At 49.2% G+C, this 24,190-nt stretch overlaps 1 protein-coding gene across 1 annotated transcript; it reads right to left on the bottom strand.

Moving 5' to 3' along the window:
* Positions 1–1,119: 1,119 nt before the first annotated feature.
* Positions 1,120–7,205, bottom strand: LOC138301828 (NAC-alpha domain-containing protein 1-like). The gene is made up of 3 exons (XM_069242325.1): positions 7,199–7,205; positions 1,501–2,576; positions 1,120–1,134 (listed from the first exon to the last, which is right to left on the bottom strand). The coding sequence occupies exons 1-3, from the start codon at positions 7,203–7,205 to the stop codon at positions 1,120–1,122; spliced, it is 1,098 nt and encodes a 365-aa protein (XP_069098426.1).
* Between the last annotated feature and the right edge of the window lie 16,985 nt (positions 7,206–24,190).

Genomic DNA, 24,190 nt, shown 5'->3' with positions numbered 1-24,190 from the left:
GTGAAGAGGGTGAGGGGGACAGTGGCCAAATGGCTACTGGTCCCTGCAACTAGCCCACCCCTATAGTGACCACTTCCTTTGGGAGTGGGTCACTTTCCTACCCAAACTCCACTAAACCTAAGGGTTGCCAAAATGGTAGACCCTTCTTTGGTTGTACAGACCCCCTAGCCCACCCTAAAGGTGTGGCTGGCCTTATGGTGATGTACGCCACCTGCATAGCTATTTCTCCCACCTGTCAGGTTGGACAAGGCAGGTAGGGCTTTGTCCTCCAGTGGGGAACAAGTAATTGCATTTGAAGGGTGGTGAAGCCTTTGAGGTTCACTGCCTTGATTACCTTTCCCACTAGCCAGCCTGGGAGTGAGGAGGTGTGAGCTCCTGCCCGCCCAGGTCCTTTGTCTCCATCCTTTGGAAGCGCTATCACAACCAGCAGGAGGACAGACTCTTGTCTCTGGTGGCCGAGGCTCGATAGAGCCCCCATAACAGCTGATAGCTTGGTAACCTGGTGGGCACCCTCTAAGGGTGCCACCTGGGCACATGCTAATTAATCCTGAGGATGGGCATCATGCTCAGGGTTAGAAAGCAAAATGTTTGATACCAAACATGGGGGGAACAGGCCAGGCCATCACAGAGCTGGACATCTGGGGACTGGGGGACTGCCCAGATGCCAATCCATGTTATCCTATGGACCGCTGGTTACTCGTGCTAGCATTACCTTTTAAGTGCTATCAAGGGGTCATATAGGCTCATGCATTTATGTCCTCACTCATAGTCCATCGCACCCTGCCTCCTGGGCTATAGGAGCCCTGCATAAGGGGTAACTGACCCGTACTATAGGTAGTAAAGGGACTCTGCCTGCACCTGGTGTGGGCAGAGTCACACTCAAGCAGCAGGCTGCTGGTGCAGGCTGACGGGGCAGCTTCTGCAGTCTCACTTTTACTCAGGTCATACAGGGTGCCACAATCAGTGCTGTAGCCCTGCTGGCCCCTTTACCACCCTTGCCCTGGGTAACACTGGTACAAATTATTAGGGACTTACAGGGGAGGTAAAGTCCTTGCCAATTAGCCTACACAATTCAACATACAGTTTAATGGAAAATGCATAAGTACTGAGGTCTGGTTTTCAGGTCTCAGTACACTAACAGGTCAAAAACAACAGCAACAAGCAGCAAAAAGTGGGGGAGTGACCATCCAAAAAAGGGCACTTTACAACACAAGCCCTTCTGAGCACTAGCGCCCAGGGACTCTTAAAGTACCAAGCCCTTCTGAGCACTAGAGTGCTGGGTCTCTTGAATTACCAAGCCCTTCTGAGCACTAGTGTGCAGGGCCTCTTGAAGTACCAAGCCCTTCTGAGCACTAGAGTGCAGGGACTCTTGAAGTACCAAGCCCTTCTGAGCACTAGAGTGCTGGGTCTCTTGAAGTACCAAGCCCTTCTGAGCACTAGAGTGCTGGGTCTCTTGAAGTACCAAGCCCTTCTGAGCACTAGTTGGGTCTGTTGAAGTACCAAGCCCTTCTGAGCACTAGAGTGCTGGGTCTCTTGAAGTACCAAGCCCTTCTGAGCACTAGAGTGCTGGGTCTCTTGAAGTGCCAAGCCCTTCTGAGCACTAGTGTCAAGGGACTCTTGAAGTGCCAAGCCCTTCTGAGCACTAGAGTGCTGGGTCTCTTGAAGTACCAAGCCCTTCTGAGCACTAGAGTGCTGGGTCTCTTGAACTACCAAGCCCTTCTGAGCACTAGTATCCAGGGACTCTTGAAGTGCCAAGCCCTTCTGAGCACTAGAGTGCTGGGTCTCTTGAAGTACCAAGCCCTTCTGAGCACTAGTGTCCAGGGACTCTTGAAGTAACAAGCCCTTCTGAGCACTAGTGTCCAGGGACTCTTGAAGTGCCAAGCCCTTCTGAGCACTAGAGTGCTGGGTCTCTTGAACTGCCAAGCCCTTCTGAGCACTAGTGTCCAGGGACTCTTGAAGTGCCAAGCCCTTCTGAGCACTAGAGAGCTGGGTCTCTTGAACTGCCAAGCCCTTCTGAGCACTAGAGTGCTGGGTCTCATGAAGTGCCAAGCCCTTCTGAGCACTAGAGTGCTGGGTCTCTTGAACTGCCAAGCCCTTCTGAGCTCTAGAGTGCTGGGTCTCTTGAACTGCCAAGCCCTTCTGAGCACTAGTGTGCAGGGACTCTTGAACTGCCAAGCCCTTCTGAGCACTAGAGTGCTGGGTCTCTTGAACTACCAAGCCCTTCTGAGCACTAGAGTGCTGGGTCTCTTGAACTGCCAAGCCCTTCTGAGCACTAGAGTGCTGGGTCTCTTGAAGTGCCAAGCCCTTCTGAGCACTAGTGTCCAGGGACTCTTGAACTGCCAAGCCCTTCTGAGCACTAGAGTGCTGGGTCTCTTGAAGTACCAAGCCCTTCTGAGCACTAGAGTGCTGGGTCTCTTGAACTGCCAAGCCCTTCTGAGCACTAGAGTGCTGGGTCTCTTGAAGTGCCAAGCCCTTCTGAGCACTAGAGTGCTGGGTCTCTTGAATTACCAAGCCCTTCTGAGCACTAGAGTGCTGGGTCTCTTGAACTACCAAGCCCTTCTGAGCACTAGTCGGGTCTGTTGAAGTGCCAAGCCCTTCTGAGCACTAGAGTGCTGGGTCTCTGGAACTACTAAGCCCTTCTGAGCACTAGTCGGGTCTGTTGAAGTACCAAGCCCTTCTGAGCACTAGAGTGCTGGGTCTCTTGAAGTACCAAGCCCTTCTGAGCACTAGAGTGCTGGGTCTCTTGAAGTACCAAGCCCTTCTGAGCACTAGTGTGCAGGGACTCTTGAACTGCCAAGCCCTTCTGAGCACTAGAGTGCTGGGTCTCTTGAAGTACCAAGCCCTTCTGAGCACTAGAGTGCTGGGTCTCTTGAACTGCCAAGCCCTTCTGAGCACGAGTGCTGGGTCTCTTGAAGTGCCAAGCCCTTCTGAGCACTAGTGTCCAGGGACTCTTGAACTGCCAAGCCCTTCTGAGCACTAGAGTGCTGGGTCTCTTGAAATACCAAGCCCTTCTGAGCACTAGAGTGCTGGGTCTCTTGAATTACCAAGCCCTTCTGAGCACTAGAGTGCTGGGTCTCTTGAACTACCAAGCCCTTCTGAGCACTAGTCGGGTCTGTTGAAGTGCCAAGCCCTTCTGAGCACTAGAGTGCTGGGTCCCTGGAACTACTAAGCCCTTCTGAGCACTAGTCGGGTCTGTTGAAGTACCAAGCCCTTCTGAGCACTAGAGTGCTGGGTCTCTTGAAGTACCAAGCCCTTCTGAGCACTAGAGTGCTGGGTCTCTTGAAGTACCAAGCCCTTCTGAGCACTAGTGTGCAGGGACTCTTGAACTGCCAAGCCCTTCTGAGCACTAGAGTGCTGGGTCTCTTGAAGTACCAAGCCCTTCTGAGCACTAGAGTGCTGGGTCTCTTGAACTGCCAAGCCCTTCTGAGCACTAGAGTGCTGGGTCTCTTGAACTGCCAAGCCCTTCTGAGCACTAGAGTGCTGGGTCTCTTGAAGTACCAAGCCCTTCTGAGCACTAGAGTGCTGGGTCTCTTGAACTGCCAAGCCCTTCTGAGCACTAGAGTGCTGGGTCTCTTGAAGTGCCAAGCCCTTCTGAGCACTAGAGTGCTGGGTCTCTTGAATTACCAAGCCCTTCTGAGCACTAGAGTGCTGGGTCTCTTGAACTACCAAGCCCTTCTGAGCACTAGTCGGGTCTGTTGAAGTGCCAAGCCCTTCTGAGCACTAGAGTGCTGGGTCTCTGGAACTACTAAGCCCTTCTGAGCACTAGTCGGGTCTGTTGAAGTACCAAGCCCTTCTGAGCACTAGTGTGCTGGGTCTCTTGAATTACCAAGCCCTTCTGAGCACTAGTGTGCAGGGACTCTTGAAGTACCAAGCGCTTCTGAGCACTAGTCGGGTCTGTTGAAGTACCAAGCCCTTCTGAGCACTAGAGTGCTGGGTCTCTGGAACTACTAAGCCCTTCTGAGCACTAGTCGGGTCTGTTGAAGTACCAAGCCCTTCTGAGCACTAGAGTGCTGGGTCTCTTGAAGTACCAAGCCCTTCTGAGCACTAGAGTGCTGGGTCTCTTGAAGTACCAAGCCCTTCTGAGCACTAGTGTGCAGGGCCTCTTGAACTGCCAAGCCCTTCTGAGCACTAGAGTGCTGGGTCTCTTGAAGTACCAAGCCCTTCTGAGCACTAGAGTGCTGGGTCTCTTGAACTGCTAAGCCCTTCTGAGCACTAGAGTGCTGGGTCTCTTGAAGTGCCAAGCCCTTCTGAGCACTAGTGTCCAGGGACTCTTGAACTGCCAAGCCCTTCTGAGCACTAGAGTGCTGGGTCTCTTGAAGTACCAAGCCCTTCTGAGCACTAGAGTGCTGGGTCTCTTGAAGTGCCAAGCCCTTCTGAGCACGAGAGTGCTGGGTCTCTTGAAGTGCCAAGCCCTTCTGAGCACTAGAGTGCTGGGTCTCTTGAATTACCAAGCCCTTCTGAGCACTAGAGTGCTGGGTCTCTTGAACTACCAAGCCCTTCTGAGCACTAGTCGGGTCTGTTGAAGTGCCAAGCCCTTCTGAGCACTAGAGTGCTGGGTCTCTGGAACTACTAAGCCCTTCTGAGCACTAGTCAGGTCTGTTGAAGTACCAAGCCCTTCTGAGCACTAGAGTGCTGGGTCTCTTGAAGTACCAAGCCCTTCTGAGCACTAGAGTGCTGGGTCTCTTGAAGTGCCAAGCCCTTCTGAGCACTAGTGTGCAGGGACTCTTGAACTGCCAAGCCCTTCTGAGCACTAGAGTGCTGGGTCTCTTGAAGTACCAAGCCCTTCTGAGCACTAGAGTGCTGGGTCTCTTGAACTGCCAAGCCCTTCTGAGCACTAGAGTGCTGGGTCTCTTGAAGTGCCAAGCCCTTCTGAGCACTAGTGTCCAGGGACTCTTGAACTGCCAAGCCCTTCTGAGCACTAGAGTGCTGGGTCTCTTGAAGTACCAAGCCCTTCTGAGCACTAGAGTGCTGGGTCTCTTGAACTACCAAGCCCTTCTGAGCACTAGAGTGCTGGGTCTCTTGAAGTACCAAGCCCTTCTGAGCACTAGAGTGCTGGGTCTCTTGAACTGCCAAGCCCTTCTGAGCACTAGAGTGCTGGGTCTCTTGAAGTGCCAAGCCCTTCTGAGCACTAGAGTGCTGGGTCTCTTGAATTACCAAGCCCTTCTGAGCACTAGAGTGCTGGGTCTCCTGAACTACCAAGCCCTTCTGAGCACTAGTCGGGTCTGTTGAAGTGCCAAGCCCTTCTGAGCACTAGAGTGCTGGGTCTCTGGAACTACTAAGCCCTTCTGAGCACTAGTCGGGTCTGTTGAAGTACCAAGCCCTTCTGAGCACTAGTGTGCAGGGTCTCTTGAAGTACCAAGCCCTTCTGAGCACTAGTCGGGTCTGTTGAAGTACCAAGCCCTTCTGAGCACTAGTGTGCTGGGTCTCTTGAATTAGCAAGCCCTTCTGAGCACTAGTGTGCAGGGTCTCTTGAAGTACCAAGCCCTTCTGAGCACTAGAGTGCAGGGTCTCTTGAAGTACCAAGCCCTTCTGAGCACTAGAGTGCTGGGTCTCTTGAAGTGCCAAGCCCTTCTGAGCACTAGAGTGCTGGGTCTCTTGAACTACCAAGCCCTTCTGAGCACTAGTCGGGTCTGTTGAAGTGCCAAGCCCTTCTGAGCACTAGAGTGCTGGGTCTCTGGAACTACTAAGCCCTTCTGAGCACTAGTCGGGTCTGTTGAAGTACCAAGCCCTTCTGAGCACTAGAGTGCTGGGTCTCTGGAACTACTAAGCCCTTCTGAGCACTAGTCGGGTCAGTTGAAGTACCAAGCCCTTCTGAGCACTAGAGTGCTGGGTCTCTTGAAGTACCAAGCCCTTCTGAGCACTAGAGTGCTGGGTCTCTTGAAGTACCAAGCCCTTCTGAGCACTAGTGTGCAGGGACTCTTGAACTGCCAAGCCCTTCTGAGCACTAGAGTGCTGGGTCTCTTGAAGTACCAAGCCCTTCTGAGCACTAGAGTGCTGGGTCTCTTGAACTGCTAAGCCCTTCTGGGCACTAGAGTGCTGGGTCTCTTGAAGTGCCAAGCCCTTCTGAGCACTAGTGTCCAGGGACTCTTGAACTGCCAAGCCCTTCTGAGCACTAGAGTGCTGGGTCTCTTGAAGTACCAAGCCCTTCTGAGCACTAGAGTGCTGGGTCTCTTGAACTGCCAAGCCCTTCTGAGCACTAGAGTGCTGGGTCTGTTGAAGTGCCAAGCCCTTCTGAGCACTAGAGTGCTGGGTCTCTTGAATTACCAAGCCCTTCTGAGCACTAGAGTGCTGGGTCTCTTGAACTACCAAGCCCTTCTGAGCACTAGTCGGGTCTGTTGAAGTGCCAAGCCCTTCTGAGCACTAGAGTGCTGGGTCTCTGGAACTACTAAGCCCTTCTGAGCACTAGTCGGGTCTGTTGAAGTACCAAGCCCTTCTGAGCACTAGAGTGCTGGGTCTCTTGAAGTACCAAGCCCTTCTGAGCACTAGAGTGCTGGGTCTCTTGAAGTACCAAGCCCTTCTGAGCACTAGAGTGCAGGGTCTCTTGAAGTACCAAGCCCTTCTGAGCACTAGAGTGCTGGGTCTCTTGAAGTACCAAGCCCTTCTGAGCACTAGAGTGCTGGGTCTCTTGAACTACCAAGCCCTTCTGAGCACTAGTCGGGTCTGTTGAAGTGCCAAGCCCTTCTGAGCACTAGTCGGGTCTGTTGAAGTGCCAAGCCCTTCTGAGCACTAGTCGGGTCTGTTGAAGTACCAAGCCCTTCTGAGCACTAGTGTGCTGGGTCTCTTGAATTACCAAGCCCTTCTGAGCACTAGAGTGCTGGGTCTCTTGAATTACCAAGCCCTTCTGAGCACTAGTGTGCAGGGACTCTTGAACTGCCAAGCCCTTCTGAGCACTAGTTTGGTCTGTTGAAGTACCAAGCCCTTCTGAGCACTAGAGTGCTGGGTCTCTTGAATTACCAAGCCCTTCTGAGCACTAGTGTGCTGGGTCTCTTGAACTGCCAAGCCCTTCTGAGCACTAGAGTGCTGGGACTTCTTAAGGCACGACAAAGTGCAAAGCCCATAGTCAAGAGGACAGTGTTTATTCCTTTTTGGCAGCACTGGCAGACAGGCAGAGCCCGCTAATGTGTCAGCTCTCTAAAACATCCCAAACCTCAGTCCAGTGTGGACAAGGTGCAGCCCGCTGTTTTGTCCTGTTTCTTACCTGCCATTTCTAGGAGTCAGATAGGAACATTGCATCATTCGTGGGATCCACCCAGACAGTTTGAACCATGGGTGTGCTGTTGCCAGGTTACATCCTACAGAAGGTGGTGGGGGAGAGAGTTTCAGGGGCCAACAGGAAGCACAAAGGGATTCTCCCTGTTCAACAGACACCCCTAGTACCAAGACTGTGTGCATCGCACACGACTGGACCAAATAGAAACCGGCCTTTGAGGAAGTGGCTCTCTGACTATATACAGGTTATATTGAGGTCACATAAAGGCGAGTGACGGACGCCTGTGTTAACAGAACATGGGAGAGATAGTAAGGTTTCTCCCCAACAGGGTGCAGGTAAAAAGGCCTGAATCCAGAGGTTAACTTGTAAAAGAATAAGTGCGGAGTTCCAAAGTGCTGCTGGGAAGCACTGTGGCCAACACAGCAAACGTTGGTGATGCACAGTAGCAAGGTTGTGCAGTCTTGATTCCATCTCATGTCTCTTTCATCCACAACCAGACCCTCCAAGCCCCTTTACCTCCCGCTTCAGGTTCTCTTTCATTCCTGCTTTCTCCCTTTGTCATTAGTTTTTCATTTTCTCTTCCTGCTTTTGTGTTTTTTTTTATTTCTTGCTTTGAGTCAAGCCTGATGAGTAAAGATAAGCGGTGGTCCCTGTTGGACCTGGTCCTTTCTGCAGCATCGAGACAGATTTTTGTCTACCTTTGCACACAATACTCCTGCTAAGCAGTGGAAAAGTGCTTGGGCTCTCACTTCAAAATATGATCAAATTAGTAAACATCTGATTGGTCAGTTTAATTTTCTTATATTCCCCAATGGATGGTATTACATGGACATCATAGGGCCTGTAAACTAAATGCTAACTGTGGGCTGCAGCACTCACTATGTCACCCCTAAGGAAGCTCTGTAAAGCACCCCTCAGCGTGCCACTGCAGACTAAAGTGTAGTTTTAAATCTGCCATTGTGACCTGGCAAAATAAGCCTGTTGCTGGGCCTAAAACTTAAATCTTAATAGTTACAAGTAACCCCTAAGTTAGGGCCTTAAATTTCATAGAACAACTGTAAATGTCATTGCAATGAAAAACGTCCAATGTTTGTAGCAAGGCTAGCTCTCCCTAAGGCTAACACTGGGTCATATTATTACACTTAAGAAATTATCATTTCAGCTTACGAGCAGATAGTTAAATGCTTCAATACATCTTCTACCAATCTGAATTGTAATTTAAAATCCATTTCAATGGCACGGTCAGATTTCAAGTTACTATTCTGAAAATGTCACTTTTAGAAAGTTGGCATTTTCCTGCTCAAACCAAATGTGCCTTTCTGCCCGTGCCCAGGGTCGCATGCCTGTCAATGGCCCCCCTGTGGTATGATGTGAATTCCTTCCAGACAGGGAGCAAAATGACTTGGGAGGGGGCAGGGGTAATCTTCTACTGAGGGACTGGGGGTTGGACTGAGCTTTTCATGAGTTTCAAAAGGTAACCTGAGTGGCAGCATCAGGCATTGGTGAAGCGGACAGCAGTCCCATAGTCTGCACATGCCATCCTTTTGCTCCTTTCAAAATGTGTCTCTACAAGGGCCAAAGGTCCAATTCCAGCACCCTGTGAGGACAAGAACAGAGATGGAGGTTTTCTGCCCATTGCAGGCCTCTACCGCAACATTCAGGGCTAGCCACACGGTAACTCTTGTCTCATCTATACTGATTACGCAGATTTGCTGTGCATGTATGTTTTGGTGTTTCTAAAGTGAAAGGGGTGAGATGCCTTTGCATGTATCCTCCATGCAGCGTGCTTGCTGCATTAGTCTGTCTGGATTGAGCAAAGATTTGGGGCCTGATTTAGAAGTCGGCGGATGGGTTACTGCATCACAACGGTGAGGGATATTCCATCCTCTGAAACCTAAATCCCATTATGTTCTACAGGATTTAGATTTCAGCAGATGGGATAGCCTCACACTGTTACCGAGTAACCCGCCTGACAAGTTCTAAATCAGGCCCTTGATTTGGGTCAAATCACAGATGCTGCACAAATGCAGCCAATGGATGTACCCGGCCCATGATCCTTTTGGCCTGGTACCGGCACATCTTGGATCCAGTGCTGATCTCCACAGAGGTGCAGTTTTTGACCTGTTCCACATGATGTCTTCTCTCCACAGATACAGTTGTGCTGCACATGACACTTGTGCTGCAGGCTAGAAGAACACAAGGACAGGCACATGCCAGAGCTGTTTGGGCAGGAGGGCGAGAGATTGCAGAGGCCTTGTGTACACTATTGTTGTGTCCCTGGTAACAGCAGCCATGAAGGATGAATCAGAGGTTAAAGAGATTTTTGGAAACAAATGAAATTAATATAATTGGGATTATGGCAGCACATATGGAAATGAGTCTTATGTGAACTATTTCTTCACATGAATAGCTCATTTTGTTTTGCATATATTATCATTTTACCCAACATGTCAATTTGTTTGCTTTTCCTTCAAAATTGCTGGTCCTGGCCAGATTCTCTGCCCCTGAATCCATTATAATGTGTTGGTTGTGTTCCTTCCACCCCTGCAGCAGTTGCAGTGCTGCAGGAACATGTTAGCCCACGGCACAACCTCAACTTCACTCCACTGCACCCACTCTTACTCTCATCACCACCACACACCAAGCTGTCTGCCTTCCTCCGTCTTCTCCTTCACTTCTACAATATCCTCTCTTGTGGGACCTACCAGCACCATTTCCATTTTTACCACCTTCTGGCCAGCCTTTACCTCTACTGTGGTGGTTCCTTAAGTTTCCCGCCACCACTCACTGCTGGGTGGATATCATCTAAGTGTCACTTTTTGGCCCAAACCTTGCCTCTTGTACACAAGATTCCTTGCAGATATAAATACATCATTCCAATTACTGCGAAAACCAAGATCATACATCTGGTGACCCTCCCAAAACACCATTAACGAGTCAGAATGAAGGAACCCATCAGAACTACACCAATACCTCAAATCAAGCCAGGTCTTCAGAAGAATTGTCGGAAGCCTCAGCTGTGGAAGAGACACTACTGTACAACAGGTAGACCATTTCAACCCCGGCCAACATCTTCTCATTGGCCAAAATGCAAGAATCCCTGCCTATGTGACAACCTGCTCCTCATTTGTACAGACTCTGGATGATTCCTGGTGCAAGGGACATCATTAGTTGTTCACTGACAAAGCGCTGGACTTTCTTAGGGTTTGGTAACTATCTAATGTGGCACCCACAGAGCTACTAATGGCTCCTTGGTAGCTGATTCCAGTAACGGGGTACAGAAAGTTTTACCTGAATCTCACTGTAGGTATTGCCTCCTGGCCTTTCCTGGTACATCAGTGCGGTAGGTAACAACCCTACCTCCTCACTCCTGCTAAGTATAGGTTACATTTGTGAGAGAGTACATCGATAGAAGTGATTTGGGGTACGCAGGTTGGGGTAGCACTTTGAATGTTTGTATGAAGCTCCATTGGTTTTTGGGTGTCCCACAATGTTAGTGGTTATCAGAAAATGCTGTCTCTCCTTTCTAGCATGTGAGCCTGCACTCCTCCTTTAGATCCCTCTCTTCCCCCCTCTAAGCCCCCCCACACACTGAACTTCATTGTAAGGCCAAGTATACTGTGTGGCTTTCCTTCTGTATTCCCAGGAATGCCTCAATTGCTTACTGGTGTCTTCATTACTCTTAGCCCTACTTATCCTTGTCCCAGTCATGACTTCTGAGGTTTGACCCCCGCAAGACAGAATACAGAACAGGAATGCTATCCGCTAATCCCACCCACCCTCAGCTATGGGGTATAATAGGCTATAATTCGTCCAGCACTTTCAACAGGACAACACCAAAGTCAGAGGCTAGGTGTCAGGAGGGTGGTGGGATGTGATGACTAGGTCAAAGATGAGTAATCAGGGTAACCAGTAAGTTATCAGACCATTACCTCTACGCCTCTTGTCCTCATCCCAGTCATTACTTATGATGAGTATCCTTGCCAATGAGGCCTTTGACATTAATGTTTTCAGATATCAAATATTCATAAAGATAGAGTAAACAAACATTTCAATAAATGGAAAGCAACATAATTCAACACCTTATGATTTAATGCAAATATATTGCTTGTACAGGAATAAACAAAAATATAATTTTCACTGATTTCAACATGAACTCTAAGTTCCCAGTTGTGTCTGTATGAGAGGGAGAAGATTGGGGCCTGGTGTCTCTGTGAGATGGTAAAGGTTGGGTCCTTGTTTATTTCTGTGAGATGGACAAGTTTGAGTGTCCTGTGTGTCTCTATGAAGCTTGTGTTCCATGTGTGTCTGTATGAGATGGAGAATAGTGGGGCCTGGTGGCTCTGTGAGATGGTAAAGGTTGGGTCCTTGTATATCTCTGGTAGTGGAAGAAGTTTGAATGCCCCTTTTGCATCTTTAAGATGCTGAAGCTTAGTTGCCCTGCGTTTTTGAGATAGAGTTTCACAGGTTCGTAGTGTCTTTGTAAGAGGTAGGTTTTGCGATCTTCTGCCATGTCAGATGGTGATTCTTGGGGTCTTGGTGTCTCTGGGTGTTAGAGAAGTGTGAGATCTTGTGTGTCCAAGTGAAAGATGAAAGTTTGGTTCCTGGAGTGTCCTTGTGAGATGGAAAAGTTCAAGTTCATGGTGTATTTAAGAGATAGGGAATCTCAGGTTCTTGCATCCTTGTGAGATGGAGATACCTGAGTTCCTGCTATATCTCTGTAGGATGGAGAAGCCCGGGTTCCATGTGTGTCCCTGAGGAATGCAGAAGCTTTGGGTCGGGTCTTGTGTCTATGTGAAGCAGAGAACCTTGGGTTCCATGTATATGTCTATAAAAAGGTAAATCTCGGGTTCTGTGTGTTGTTCTGGGAAAAATCAGGTGCCATGATTCTCACTACAAGATGGAGAAGCTAGGGCTTTTGTGCCTTTTAGAGATCAATAAACTCAGATCCATGGTGTGTCTTTTTGAGGGGAAGCTAAGGTTACCGTGTCTATCTGTGAGATAGAGAAGCTTAGTTTGCCAGTATTCTACAAAATGGAGGTTCTTGGCTTCCTGGTGTGTCTCTGTGAGATGAAGAAACTATATTTCTCTCTGTGAGAGAGAAGCTTGAATTCCATGTGTCTCTGTGAGATGGAGAGGCTCACGTGCCATATCTTTCCCTCTGTGAGAACACAGAAGCTCAGGTTTCTGGCATATCCTTTGAGCTGAAAGGTCTTGGATTCCATGTGAGTTGAGGGTGGGGAGGATTGGGTCCTTTGTACAGCTGTGAAACTCAGTTCTATGTGTGTCTTTGTGAGATGGAGATGCTTGGGTTTGTGTGTCTTTGTGAGCTGAAGAAGCTTGGGTTCTTGTTTCTTCGTAAGGCTGTGAAGCTCAGTTCTATGTGTGCTTTTGTGAGATGGAGATGCTTGGGTTCTTGTTTCTTTGTAAAGTTGAAAAGCGTGGTTCTATGTGTGTCTTTCTGAGCAGGAGATGCTTGGATTTCTGTGTCTTTTTTAGATGGAGAAGCTTGTGTTCCCTGTGTATCTCCCTGAGAAGCTCAGCTTGTGTGTCTCTTAGACAGAAGAAGAAGCTTGGGTTTCACATGTATGTGTGCAAAATTGAGAAGATTGTGTTCTTCTGCTTTTGTGAGATTGTGAAGACTGGGGTTTTAATGGGTCTCAGTCAGATATAGTCACTTGAGTTCCTGGTTTGTCTCAGTGAGATAGATAAGCTTGAGTTCCTGGTTTTTCTCTGTTAGATGGAGAAACGTCTATTCCATTTGCATTGCTGTGATGAAGAAGCTTAGATCCTTCTGCCTTTGAGAGATTCAGGATGTCAGGGTTCTGTGTTGGTTCTCATCTTCTCAATCAATCTTTCCTTGCAGTTCCCTCAGGAGGAACTCATGCTCAGGTGTATTCTAGGGGAACAGGTCCACTTCCTCAGAGGCCCCGAAGACAGCACTGTGTTCCAGACTGTGCACCAGGAGGAGCTGAAGATCAAGTGCAGAAAACTGTAAGGCTACTGAGGGGTTGGGGTAACACCTGCCCCAATATCAGAGGCCAACCTAGTGGGAACCAGTCCACCTGCCAGGCTGAGGCCTCTGAAGACAGGAAGGACACAGAGTAACACCTACCCCATCACCCGAGGCCAGACTAGATGCTAAACAAGAGAAAACTGTGTGATGCCAGGGTGGGGCTCTTTGAGGCACTACTGCTGGGGCCTGTCCTGACACACGGCCTCCAGGGGCTGTAACACTGGGACGTCCCATGGAAGTAGCCAAGGAAGCGGTAGAACTGGGGCCTTTGGGCAGTAGCACAGGGCTTCTGGAGGCAGCAGTGGTGGGGCTCTGGAGGCAGTAGTCCAGTGGCGTCTAGGCCAGTAATGCTGGGGTCTCTGGGGCAGTAGTGCGGGGCCTCTGGGGCAGTAGTGGTGGGGGATCTGGGACACCCGTGCTCAAGGTGCTGGGACAGTCATCCCTGGGGCTTTGGCTCTGTCGTGTTGAGGCCCCTGGGCCACAGTGGTGGGCCAGTAATGCTGGGGTATCTAGGGCAGTAGTGCTAGGGCATGTAGAGGCAGCAGTGCTGGGACAGTCAGTCCGGGTAAGGTGTGGCTTGACTATAGCGATGCGAATCAACACAGGAAGCAGATGGGATGTGAGCTCAGTGCACTGAGGTGCCTAGCCTAGTCGAGTCTGATGCTTTTATATAGCGCATGGCTACCTAGAGGTCTCCCAGGGCTGCAACAGACACTACAAACCATCAGTAGGTGTAAAGGAAGATTAGTCACTGAAAAGTCAGGTCTCCAGAGCTTTAAGGAAGAGCAATTCGTGCTCCAGTAAGTGCATTTCCAAAGGTAGGGTATTCCAGATTTTAGGCCCCAAAAAGAAGGTGGAACGGCCGCGCCAACAGGTTCGATGGATCTTAGGGACACTTAATAAATGAGCTGAGGAAGATCTAAGAGGTCTCCCAAGCAGATATGGGGAGGCTAAAGATCCTAACAATAAGGGGCCTTTGTTATTGATTGCCCTGTGCTTAATGCAAAGGGTCTTAAACTGAACTTATTGTTCTACTGGGAGCCAGTGGAGATCTCTAAGAGCCCTGGAGGCAGACTGATGTTTATGAATGTTCATCAGAAGTCATGCAGCAGCATTCTGACCAGTCTGCAACCTTCTGACCACATAACGAGGTGAACCGAATTACACAGCACTCCCGTAATCAAAACATGATAGCACGAGGGCCTGAACAATCCCTCTTCTAGCTGTTAAGGTGAAGGAAATTGAGAACTTTTATCAAGAGTCTTAAGATGTCCTAACAGCTAGCAAGAAGCTGTTTGGCTTGATGATCCATCGATCGTGAGACTGGAGTTCAACCACATCCCAAGGCTCTTTATTCGCTTTTTGGGGAAGGCAGCTTGCTCAGACGGTGAGGTAAAGGGCTCGGGTCACTGATGCAGAAGATACCTAAGTTCCTCAAGTGTGAGAAAGAGTCTCTTTTGACTTGGTTAGCCCCCCCTTTGTGCCTGGTATTTTATGTGGTTTCAAAGTTGTTAGTTCCCAGGGCTCCTGCTAACCAGGTTCCCTGGGCCATATCTCTTTTCCAAAACTGTTGTGATGCATTGGCACAATTGGCAACATGTTTAGATGCCACTATAAGTCCCTAGTAAATGGTACTCAGGTACCCAGGGCATGGGGTACTAAGGATAGGCCCCTGAGGGCAGCAGCACAGATTGTGCCACCCTCAGTGACCCTGCATCCAAGTATACCCAGCACTGCCATTGCAGTATGAGTGTCCTGGTGCAATAATACAAAGCTGACATGGCACACAGCCTGTGTGACCTGTCCACTACATACTACATCCAGAATAAGTAAGTCACCCATCTGGCAGGCCTTCTGGCCCTAAGGCACTATAATACATATGAGGGCATCAATGCAGGAACAATATGCCCCCACTGTGTCCATGTCAAACCTGGGACATAGTAAGTGAACAGAGAAGCCATTTTAAATGCATGTGCTGGACACTGGTCAGTACGAGTTTCACAGCTACATGATGGCCACTCTAAACCCTGGGTTGAACAACTCAGGAAAAAAAATCCAAACTGGTACCAGTATTGAACTTATTGCAACATGTACCCAGGGACCACCTTAGAGGTTGTCCCTTCAAAAGCTAACTAACCCTGGCATGGTTGCTGGTCAGTCTCAACCAGCCTGCCACCCTCAGACAAGATTCTGGAACCCTGAGGTGAGAGCTTGTGCTCTCGGGGTCCTGGGAACAAAGCCCTTACTGTGCAGAAGTGTTACACCTCCTACTCCAGGAATGTGCACAGCCCAGCCTGTGAGCTCCAAAGGACTTGCCACCTTTGAAACTCGAACCCTAGCACTACTGCTAGCAGCAGATGGCCACCCTTGTTGCAGACCCCCACGTTTAGTGGGAGCAGTGGCGAGGAAACACACAGAACAAGAGGAGTGGCCAGCCTGCACCACCTCAAAGGTGCTGCAGGCGAGGTGACTTCTCCATTTAATTTTCCTCCATCTTGCATGGTAAGGAAATATCCAATCAGGGATAGGGAACTGACCGCTGCCCACAGGAAGTGGTTACATAGAGTATATAGCCACCCAAAGGTAGATGACCCATTGGTCACTACCAGGAACTCCCCTGAAGGCCCACTAAGTACAGTATTTAGTGGGCTCCCCTAGAGCTGCAGATCAGATTCCAAGGACACAAGAAGACCAGCAACAAAGAAGACCTAAGGCTTGAGCACTGAAGACCTGCTGCACAAAGAAAAAGGCGCCAAACTCTGCCTGCTGCACCAAGGACTCAACAATCACCACTGAGGGGTCGCTCGGACACTGAACAGACTCTATAAATCCCCAGAGGACCTCCGCACTTCTGAGAATTGATGAAGATCTCCCTCCTGAGTGAAGGCATCACTCTTTTTCAACAAAGACCAGTGAAGTCCAGTTCACTGGCCGGCTGCTGACCAAAGAAACGGAAGCTGCAGCCAGACGCCACTTCACCCGATGGACCCTGAGGACAAACCCTGCAAGTGTGCCAGGTTTGTGGCACTGCAACCTCCAGTGGCTGAACTGTACAATAGCCCAGGGTACTGGTCACTCACCGTTTGATACCAAGAAAAACATCCACGCTGGACTCTAAAAGGACCAGGAGGAAGCTCCAGTCGAGTGACTTCAGAAACCACCAGAACCACCCACCAGAGTGGCCCTGCTGACCTGCAAGCAACTCTCAAAGTGGCCTACCTCCTGCTTCCAAAGGCACCTTTGCACACAGCTCTTGGCTCACCAATTCTCTCTACACCTGGCCTCCCTGCACCTTGCACAGAAGATCTAGCTGTGTTCTAAGAGTCTCCCACCCCTTGCGACCTCAACACTCCAAGGGGACTTTCAGAATCACCCTCAAAGTCCACCTGTGCAGTGCTTTTCCAAGAGGTCCTCTGCAGTGATCCTGCACCAGCTCCAAGAACTCTTCAGCCACCCTTCCCGTCAAAACCGGGAACCGCTGAACTCCTCTGGCAGGCTCACAGGACTCCTCAACATCCTTGACCTAAAAACAAAAAAAGACATTGGTAAACACTTTGCCTGATTTTATATGCATCTTTACAGTTTTCTTCCATTGATTCCTATGGTGCATAGTTATACACAGAACTGAGACATTTTCTAAACTTTGAAAGTTCATAATTTAAAACGTACTTACTCGATTTTGATGATCTTAGGCTTAAAAATGTAATAGAAATCTGAAGTATTTTTGTAAATTGGTCTCAAGTTATTCTTTTGAGTGTGTGTCTACATTTATTGATATTGTGAGTACAACAAATGCTTTGCACTTTCCTAAGATTAGCCTAACTGCTCAACCAGCTATCATAAAAATGAGAGCATTAGGTGGTCTAGGTTTTACCTCTGTAAACCAACGTGTGGTTGTCTGGACTTCCTGCACAGTGTGCCTAGTTTTGCACATAGAGAGCCAGCCTCCTACAACCACCACCAGCAGTACACTCCAAGGGAAGTAAGTCAGTCGAAACCCCATTTGAGTGGGGTGAAGATTTCTTTAGATTCGAGGAAGGCAATAAGGTTGTATTGAAAAGTATTTCTGAGAGTTTGGAGGCTCCAGGTGGTAAGGAAATTGGCTTTGAGTTACCCAGGGAAAGGGGATCAAGGTTGGGCTTTTTTTAAACTGACGACTATTGCATGCTTCCACTGAGGCGGGTCTTGCCCGCAGGTGATGAAAAGGTTTAACAACTCTGTCAGCACAAGGACGATGCATTCAGAGCCTTAGAGGAGAATGTGGAGAAGGGTGGGGCCCAAAGGACAACTTGATTTTACTGTGTTTAAAAGATCTTTTGCAAGGTTCACAGTGAGATTCAGAAAGAAGAGAATGCTCTTGATGGTCCCAAGGGGGTTTGCTACAGAAGGGCTCAGCCTGGTTGAACGCATTGGAGAAAGAGGAATAAATGTCCATAATTTTCTTCTAAAAAAACGTGCCAGGTTGTTGCGGTGCTCAGCGGAGGCAACTGGGGTGGAACTAACTGTTAGTGGCTCTGTAAAACATTTAAGAATCGTAAACATTTCTTTAGGAAATTTAGGATTTAGCGATTTTGGTGGAGAAGCGGGCAGCTTGAGACACTTTTATGTCTGCATGGTAAAGCCTGATGGATTTCCTTTATTCAGATTGTATAGTCTCATCATAGACCCTCCACCTTCTCTCTAGCCGCCTACTCTCCGACTTCAGGGTCATTTGATGGACATTAAACCAACAGGATTTGTGGGACCACTGGGTGTCTTTTTGCCACCTCAATGGTAAAACCATGTCCAATGATTTATCCATCCATTTGTTGAACTGATGGGTGGCCACAGTGGCCTGTCTGGTCTAGAGGCTTCGATAGCATCTAGCCAGTCTTCCACATTACATTTAGGTCAAGGTCCTTCCAGCCGTCTAATTAGACAAGCAGGAGTGTATACAGAAGGCCTGCGAAGAGTGAGAGAAATAAGAAAGTGGTCAGACCAAGTTAAAGGAAGAGGAGACTAGACCTGAACATTCGAAGTGTTGCTGAACACAAGGTCAGTGATGTGCCCCTTATCATGAGTCGGGCCATCCACCAGTTGCTTGGGCTCGCCATGTCATGGAAGAGTTGCTTTGGTCGGCCATGTCATGGAAGAGTTGCTTGGGTTGGCCATGTCATGGAAGAGTTGCTTTGGTCGGCCATGTCATGGAAGAGTTGCTTGGGTTGGCCATGTCATGGAAGAGTTGCTTGGGTTGGCCATGTCATGTAAGAGTTGCTTAGGCTGGCCATGTCATGGAAGAGTTGCTTTGGTCGGCCATTTCATGGAAGAGTTGCTTGGGTTGCCATGTCATGGAAGAGTTGCTTTGGTCGGCCATGTCATGGAAGAGTTGCTTGGGTTGGCCATGTCATGGAAGAGTTGCTTGGGTTGGCCATGTCATGGAAGAGTTGCTTAGGCTGGCCATGTCATGGAAGAGTTGCTTTGGGGCACTATCGCTCACTTCATCCATGTGGAGGTTGAAGTCAACAAGTATGGTACACAGAACACACCCTAGCAGAATGAAATGGCAGAACACACTGTAAAACACCACAGAATGACGCAGAAAAAGCACAATAATACATCACACTAATATACTGCAGCATGACACAACAGAACACACCCTAACATACCACTGCATGACACAGCAGAACATCCCTAACATACCACAGCATGACAAAGCAGAAAACCCCTAACATACCAAAGCATGACACACAGAACAAACTCTAACACACCACAGCATAAAATGGTAGAACATACTGTAATATACCCCAGCATGACATTGCAGAACATCCCTACAAAACCACAGCATGACACAGCAAAACAGAGCCTAACTTACCACAGCATGGCACGGCAGAACATCCTTGACATATCAAAGCATGACACGCAAAACAAACTCTAACGCACCACAGCATGAAATGGCAGAACACTCACCAGCATGAAACACACAACATACTCTAACACACCACAGCATGAAATGGCAGAACAGACCGAAACTTACCACAGCATGCTATGCAGAACACACCCTAACACACAACAGCATGAAATGGCGGAACACACTGTAACACACCACAGCATGACACGGCAAAACACACCCTAACACACAGCAGAATGAAATGGCAGAAACACTGTAACACACCACAGCATGACACAGCAGAACACACACTAATATATCACACTAATATACCACAGCATGACACAATAGAACACACCCTAACATACCACAACATGACACAGCAGAACATCCCTGTCGCATGACAAAGTAGAACACCCCTAACATATCAAAGCATGACACGGAGAACATTCTCTAACACACCAAAGCATGAAATGGCCAAACATACTCTATCACACCACAGCATTACATGGCAAAACACACCCTAACACACAACAGCATGACATGCAGAACAAACTCTAACACACCACAACATGAAATGGCAAACCTTCTTTAACACACCACAGCATGACATGGCAGACATCTCTATCAAACCACAGAATGACACAGCAAAACACACCCTAACTTACCACAGCATGACACAGCATAACATCCCTAACATACCAAAGAATGACATGCAGAACAAACTCTAACACACCACGTCATGACACGTCAGAACACTCCACAGCATGAAACGCAGAACATACTTGTAGGAGGCTGGCCTGGCTTATAGTGGGTACCCTGTGGTACTTACACCCTGTGCCAGGTCCAGTTATCCCTTATTAGTAGACTAGAGATGTTTCTAGCAGCTTAGGCTGATAGAAGGTAGCTATGGCAAAGCAGCTTAGGCTGAACTAGGAGACATGCAAAGCTCCTACTATACCACTGATATCATATGCACAATATCATAAGAAAACACAATTCACAGAGTTACTAAAAATAAAGGTACTTTATTTTTTATGACAATATGCAACAAGTATCTCAGTGAGTACCCTCAGTAAGAAGGTAAGTAATATACACAAGTTATATGTACACAAACCCAAAACAGGTAAGTGTCAGAAAAGTAGTGCAAACAATGTAGAATCACAATAGGATGCAATAGGTGAACATAGGTCTGGGGCAACACAAACCATATACTCCAAAAGTGGAATGCAAATCACGAATGGACCCCAGACCTATGGGAGCTGGTAGAGGGTCGCTGGGACTGTAAGAAAACAGTCAGGGTGTCCAAGATACCCCACCCCAAGACCCTGAAAAGTAGGAGTAAAGTTCACCTACTACCCCAAAAAAGCACAATAGTCGTAATAGGGGGATTTTGCAAGAACAACAAACACCAGCAAGCCACTGAAGGTGGATTCCTGGACCTAAGGACCTGCAAGGCAAGGGGACCAAGTCCAAGAGTTGCGATAGTGTCTGGGGGGGCAGGAGCCCAGAAAACCCCGGATGAAGGTGCAAGAAAGCTCCCTCCGGGTGGAAGAAGCTTGGAGTTCTGCAACAACAAAGAGGACTAGGAACTTCTCCTTTGGATGGAAGATGTCCCACGTCACGATGAAGTGTGTAAAAACACTGCAAACAAGCCTTGCTAGCTGCAAGGGTTGCGGTAGAGGTTTTTGGGTGCTGCTGGGGACCAGGAAGGACCATGACGTTGTCCCTTGGAGGAGGAGACAGAGGGGGCGCTCAGCAACTAAGAGAGCCCCTACAGAAGCAGGCAGCACCCGCAGAAGTACCCGAACAGGCACTTAGAAGGTTTGTGACCCAGAGGTGGCTCAGAGTCACAAAGGAGGGTCCCATGACGCCGGAGGCCAACTCAGAGGGTTGATCACGGCAGGACGGAGTGCTGGGGACCCAGGCTAGGCTGTGCATGAACGAAATCCTGGAAGAGTGCACAGGAGCCGGAGCAGCTACACAGGTTTGCAGTCTAGCGTGGGATCACTGGACTGTGGGAGTCACTTGGATAGAGTTCCTGTGTTCCAGGGACCACGCTCGTCAGGATGAGAGGGGACCCAGAGGACCGGTGATGCAGTCTTTTGGTGCCTGTGTTAGCAGGGGGAAGATTCTGTCGACCCACGGCAGATTTCTTCTTGGTTTCCAGTGCAGGGTGAAGGCAGGTGACCCCCAGAGCATGCATCACCAGGAAACAGTCGAGAAAGCTGGCAGGATGAGGCGCTACAATGTTGCTGGTAGTCTTCTTGCTACTTTGTTGCGGTTTTGCAGGCGTCCTGGAGCATTCAGAGTTCGATCCTTGGCAGAAGTCGAAGAGGGAGATGCAGAGGAACTCTGGTGAGCTCCTACATTTGTTAACTGAAGAATTCCCCAGAGGAGAGACCCTAAATAGCCAGAAATGGAGGTTTGGCTATCAAGAAAGGAGGATTGGCTACCAAGAAAGGTAAGAGCCTATCAGAGGGGGTCTCTGACATCACCTACTGGCACTGGCCACTCAGAGCAGTCCAGTGTGCCCCCAACACCTCAGTTTCTAAAATAGCAGAGTTCTGGGACACTCTGGAGGAGCTCTGGGCACCTCCCTGGGAGGTACTGGTCAGGGGAGTGGTCACTCCCCTTTCCTTTGTCCAGTTTCGCGCCAGAGCAGGGCTGGGGGATCCCTGAACCGGTGTAGACTGGCTTATGCAGAGATGGGCACCATCTGTGCCCATCAAAGCATTTCCAGAGGCTGGGGGAGGCTACTCCTCCCCAGCCCTTCACACCTATTTCCAAAGGGAGAGGGTGTAACACCCTCTCTCAGAGGAAATCCTTTGTTCTGCCTTCCTGGGCCATGGCTGCTTGGACCCCAGGAGGGCAGAAACCTGTCTGAGGGGTTGGCAGCAGCTGCAGTGGAAACCCCGGAACCGCAGTTTGGCAGTACCCGGGTTCTGTGCTAGAGACCCGGGGGATCTTGGAATTGTCCCCCTCAATACCAGGATGGTATTGGGGTGACAATTCCATGATCTTAGACATGTTACATGGCCATGTTCAGAGTTACCATTGTGATGCTATTCATGGGTAGTGACCTATGTATAGTGCACGCGTGTAATGGTGTCCCCGCACTCACAAAGTCTGGGGAATTTGCCCTGAACGATGTGGGGGCACCTTGGCTAGTGCCAGGGTGCCCACACACTAAGTAACTTGGCACCCAACCTTCACCAGGTGAAGGTTAGACATATAGGTGACTTATAAGTTACTTATGTGCAGTGAAAAATGGCTGTGAAATAACGTGGATGTTATTTCACTCAGGCTGCAGTGGCAGGCCTGTGTAAGAATTGTCAGAGCTCCCTGTGGGTGGCAAAAGAAATGCTGCAGCCCATAGGGATCTCCTGGAACCCCAATACCCTGTGTACCTAAGTACCATATACAAGGGGATTATATGGGTGTACCAGTGTGCCAATGAGAATTGGTAACTTTAGTCACTAGCCTGCAGTGACAAATTTAGAAAGCAGAGAGAGCATAAACACTGAGGTTCTGGTTAGCAGATCCTCAGTGATACAGTTAGGCACCACACAGGGGACACATACAGGGCACATACTTATGAGCACTGGGGTCCTGCTTAGCAAGATCCCTGTGACACAAGGGCTAAAACAACATACATACAGTGAAATATGGGGGTAACATGCCAGGCAAGATGGTACTTCCCTACAGTAGTGTTTTCACTTATTACTGTGTGTTATGTGCAAAAGCTTTACACATTGTGCAAGGAAATGCCTCCTTGGCAAGGTTACCCCCTGACTTTTTGCCTTTGCTGATGCCAAGTTATGATTTGAAAGTGTGCTGAGGCCTGCTAACCAGGCCCCAGCACCAGTGTTCTTTCCCTAAAACTGTACCTTTGTCTCCACAATTGGCACACCCCTGGCATCCAGGTAAGTCCCTTGTAACTGGTGCCCCTGGTACCAAGGGCCCTGATGCCAGGGAAGGTCTCTAAGGGCTGCAGCATGTCTTATGCCACCCTAGGGACCCCTCAATCAGCACAGACACACTGCTTGCCAGCTTGTGTGTGCTGGTGGGGAGAAAATGACTAAGTCGACATGGCACTCCCCTCAGGGTGCCATGCCAACCTCACACTACCTATGGCATAGATAAGTCACCCCTCTAGCAGGCCTTACAGCCCTAAGGCAGGGTGCACTATACCATAGGTGAGGGCATAGGTGCATGAGCACTATGCCCCTACAATGTCTAAGCAAAACCTTAGACATTGTAAGTGCAGGGTAGCCATAATAGTATATGGTCTGGGAGTCTGTCAAACACGAACTCCACAGCACCATAATGGCTACACTGAAAACTGGGAAGTTTGGTATCAAACTTCTCAGCACAATAAATGCACACTGATGCCAGTGTACATTTTAGTGTGAAATACACCCCAGAGGGCATCTTAGAGATGCCCCCTGAAAACATACCCTACTTCAAGTGTGGGCTGACTAGTCCTGCCAGCCTTCAACACACCAGACATGTTGCTGGCCACTGGGAAGAGTGCCTTTGTCACTCTGTGGCTAGTAACAAAGCCTGTACTGGGTGGAGGTGCGTCTCACCTCCCCCTGCAGGAACTGTAACACCTGGCGGTGAGCCTCAAAGGCTCACCCCCTTTGTTACAGTGCCACAGGGCATCCTAGCTAGTGGAGATGCCCGCCCCCTCCGGCCACGGCCCCACTTTTGGCGGCAAGGCCGGAGGAGATAATGAGGAAAACAAGGAGGAGTCACTGGCCAGTCAGGACAACCCCTAAGGTGTCCTGAGCTGAGGTGACTCTGACTTTTAGAAATCCTCCATCTTGCAGATGGAGGATTCCCCCAATAGGATTAGGGATGGGCCCCCCTCCCCTCAGGGAGGAGGCACAAAGAGGGTGTAGCCACCCTCAGGGCTAGTAGCCATTGGCTACTAACCTCCCAGACCTAAACACACCCCTAAATTTAGTATTTAGGGGCCCCCAGAACCTAGGACAATAGATTCCTGCAACCTGAAGACGAAGAAGGACTGCTGACCTGAAGCCCTGCAGAGAAGACAGAGACACCAACTGCTTTGGCCCCAGCCCTACCGGCC

Source organism: Pleurodeles waltl, chromosome 6 (genome assembly GCF_031143425.1).
Source record: "Pleurodeles waltl isolate 20211129_DDA chromosome 6, aPleWal1.hap1.20221129, whole genome shotgun sequence".
NCBI classification, from domain to species: domain Eukaryota; kingdom Metazoa; phylum Chordata; class Amphibia; order Caudata; family Salamandridae; genus Pleurodeles; species Pleurodeles waltl.
Note: the sequence above shows the minus strand (reverse complement) of the source record. Positions and strands in the feature narration are given on the sequence as shown.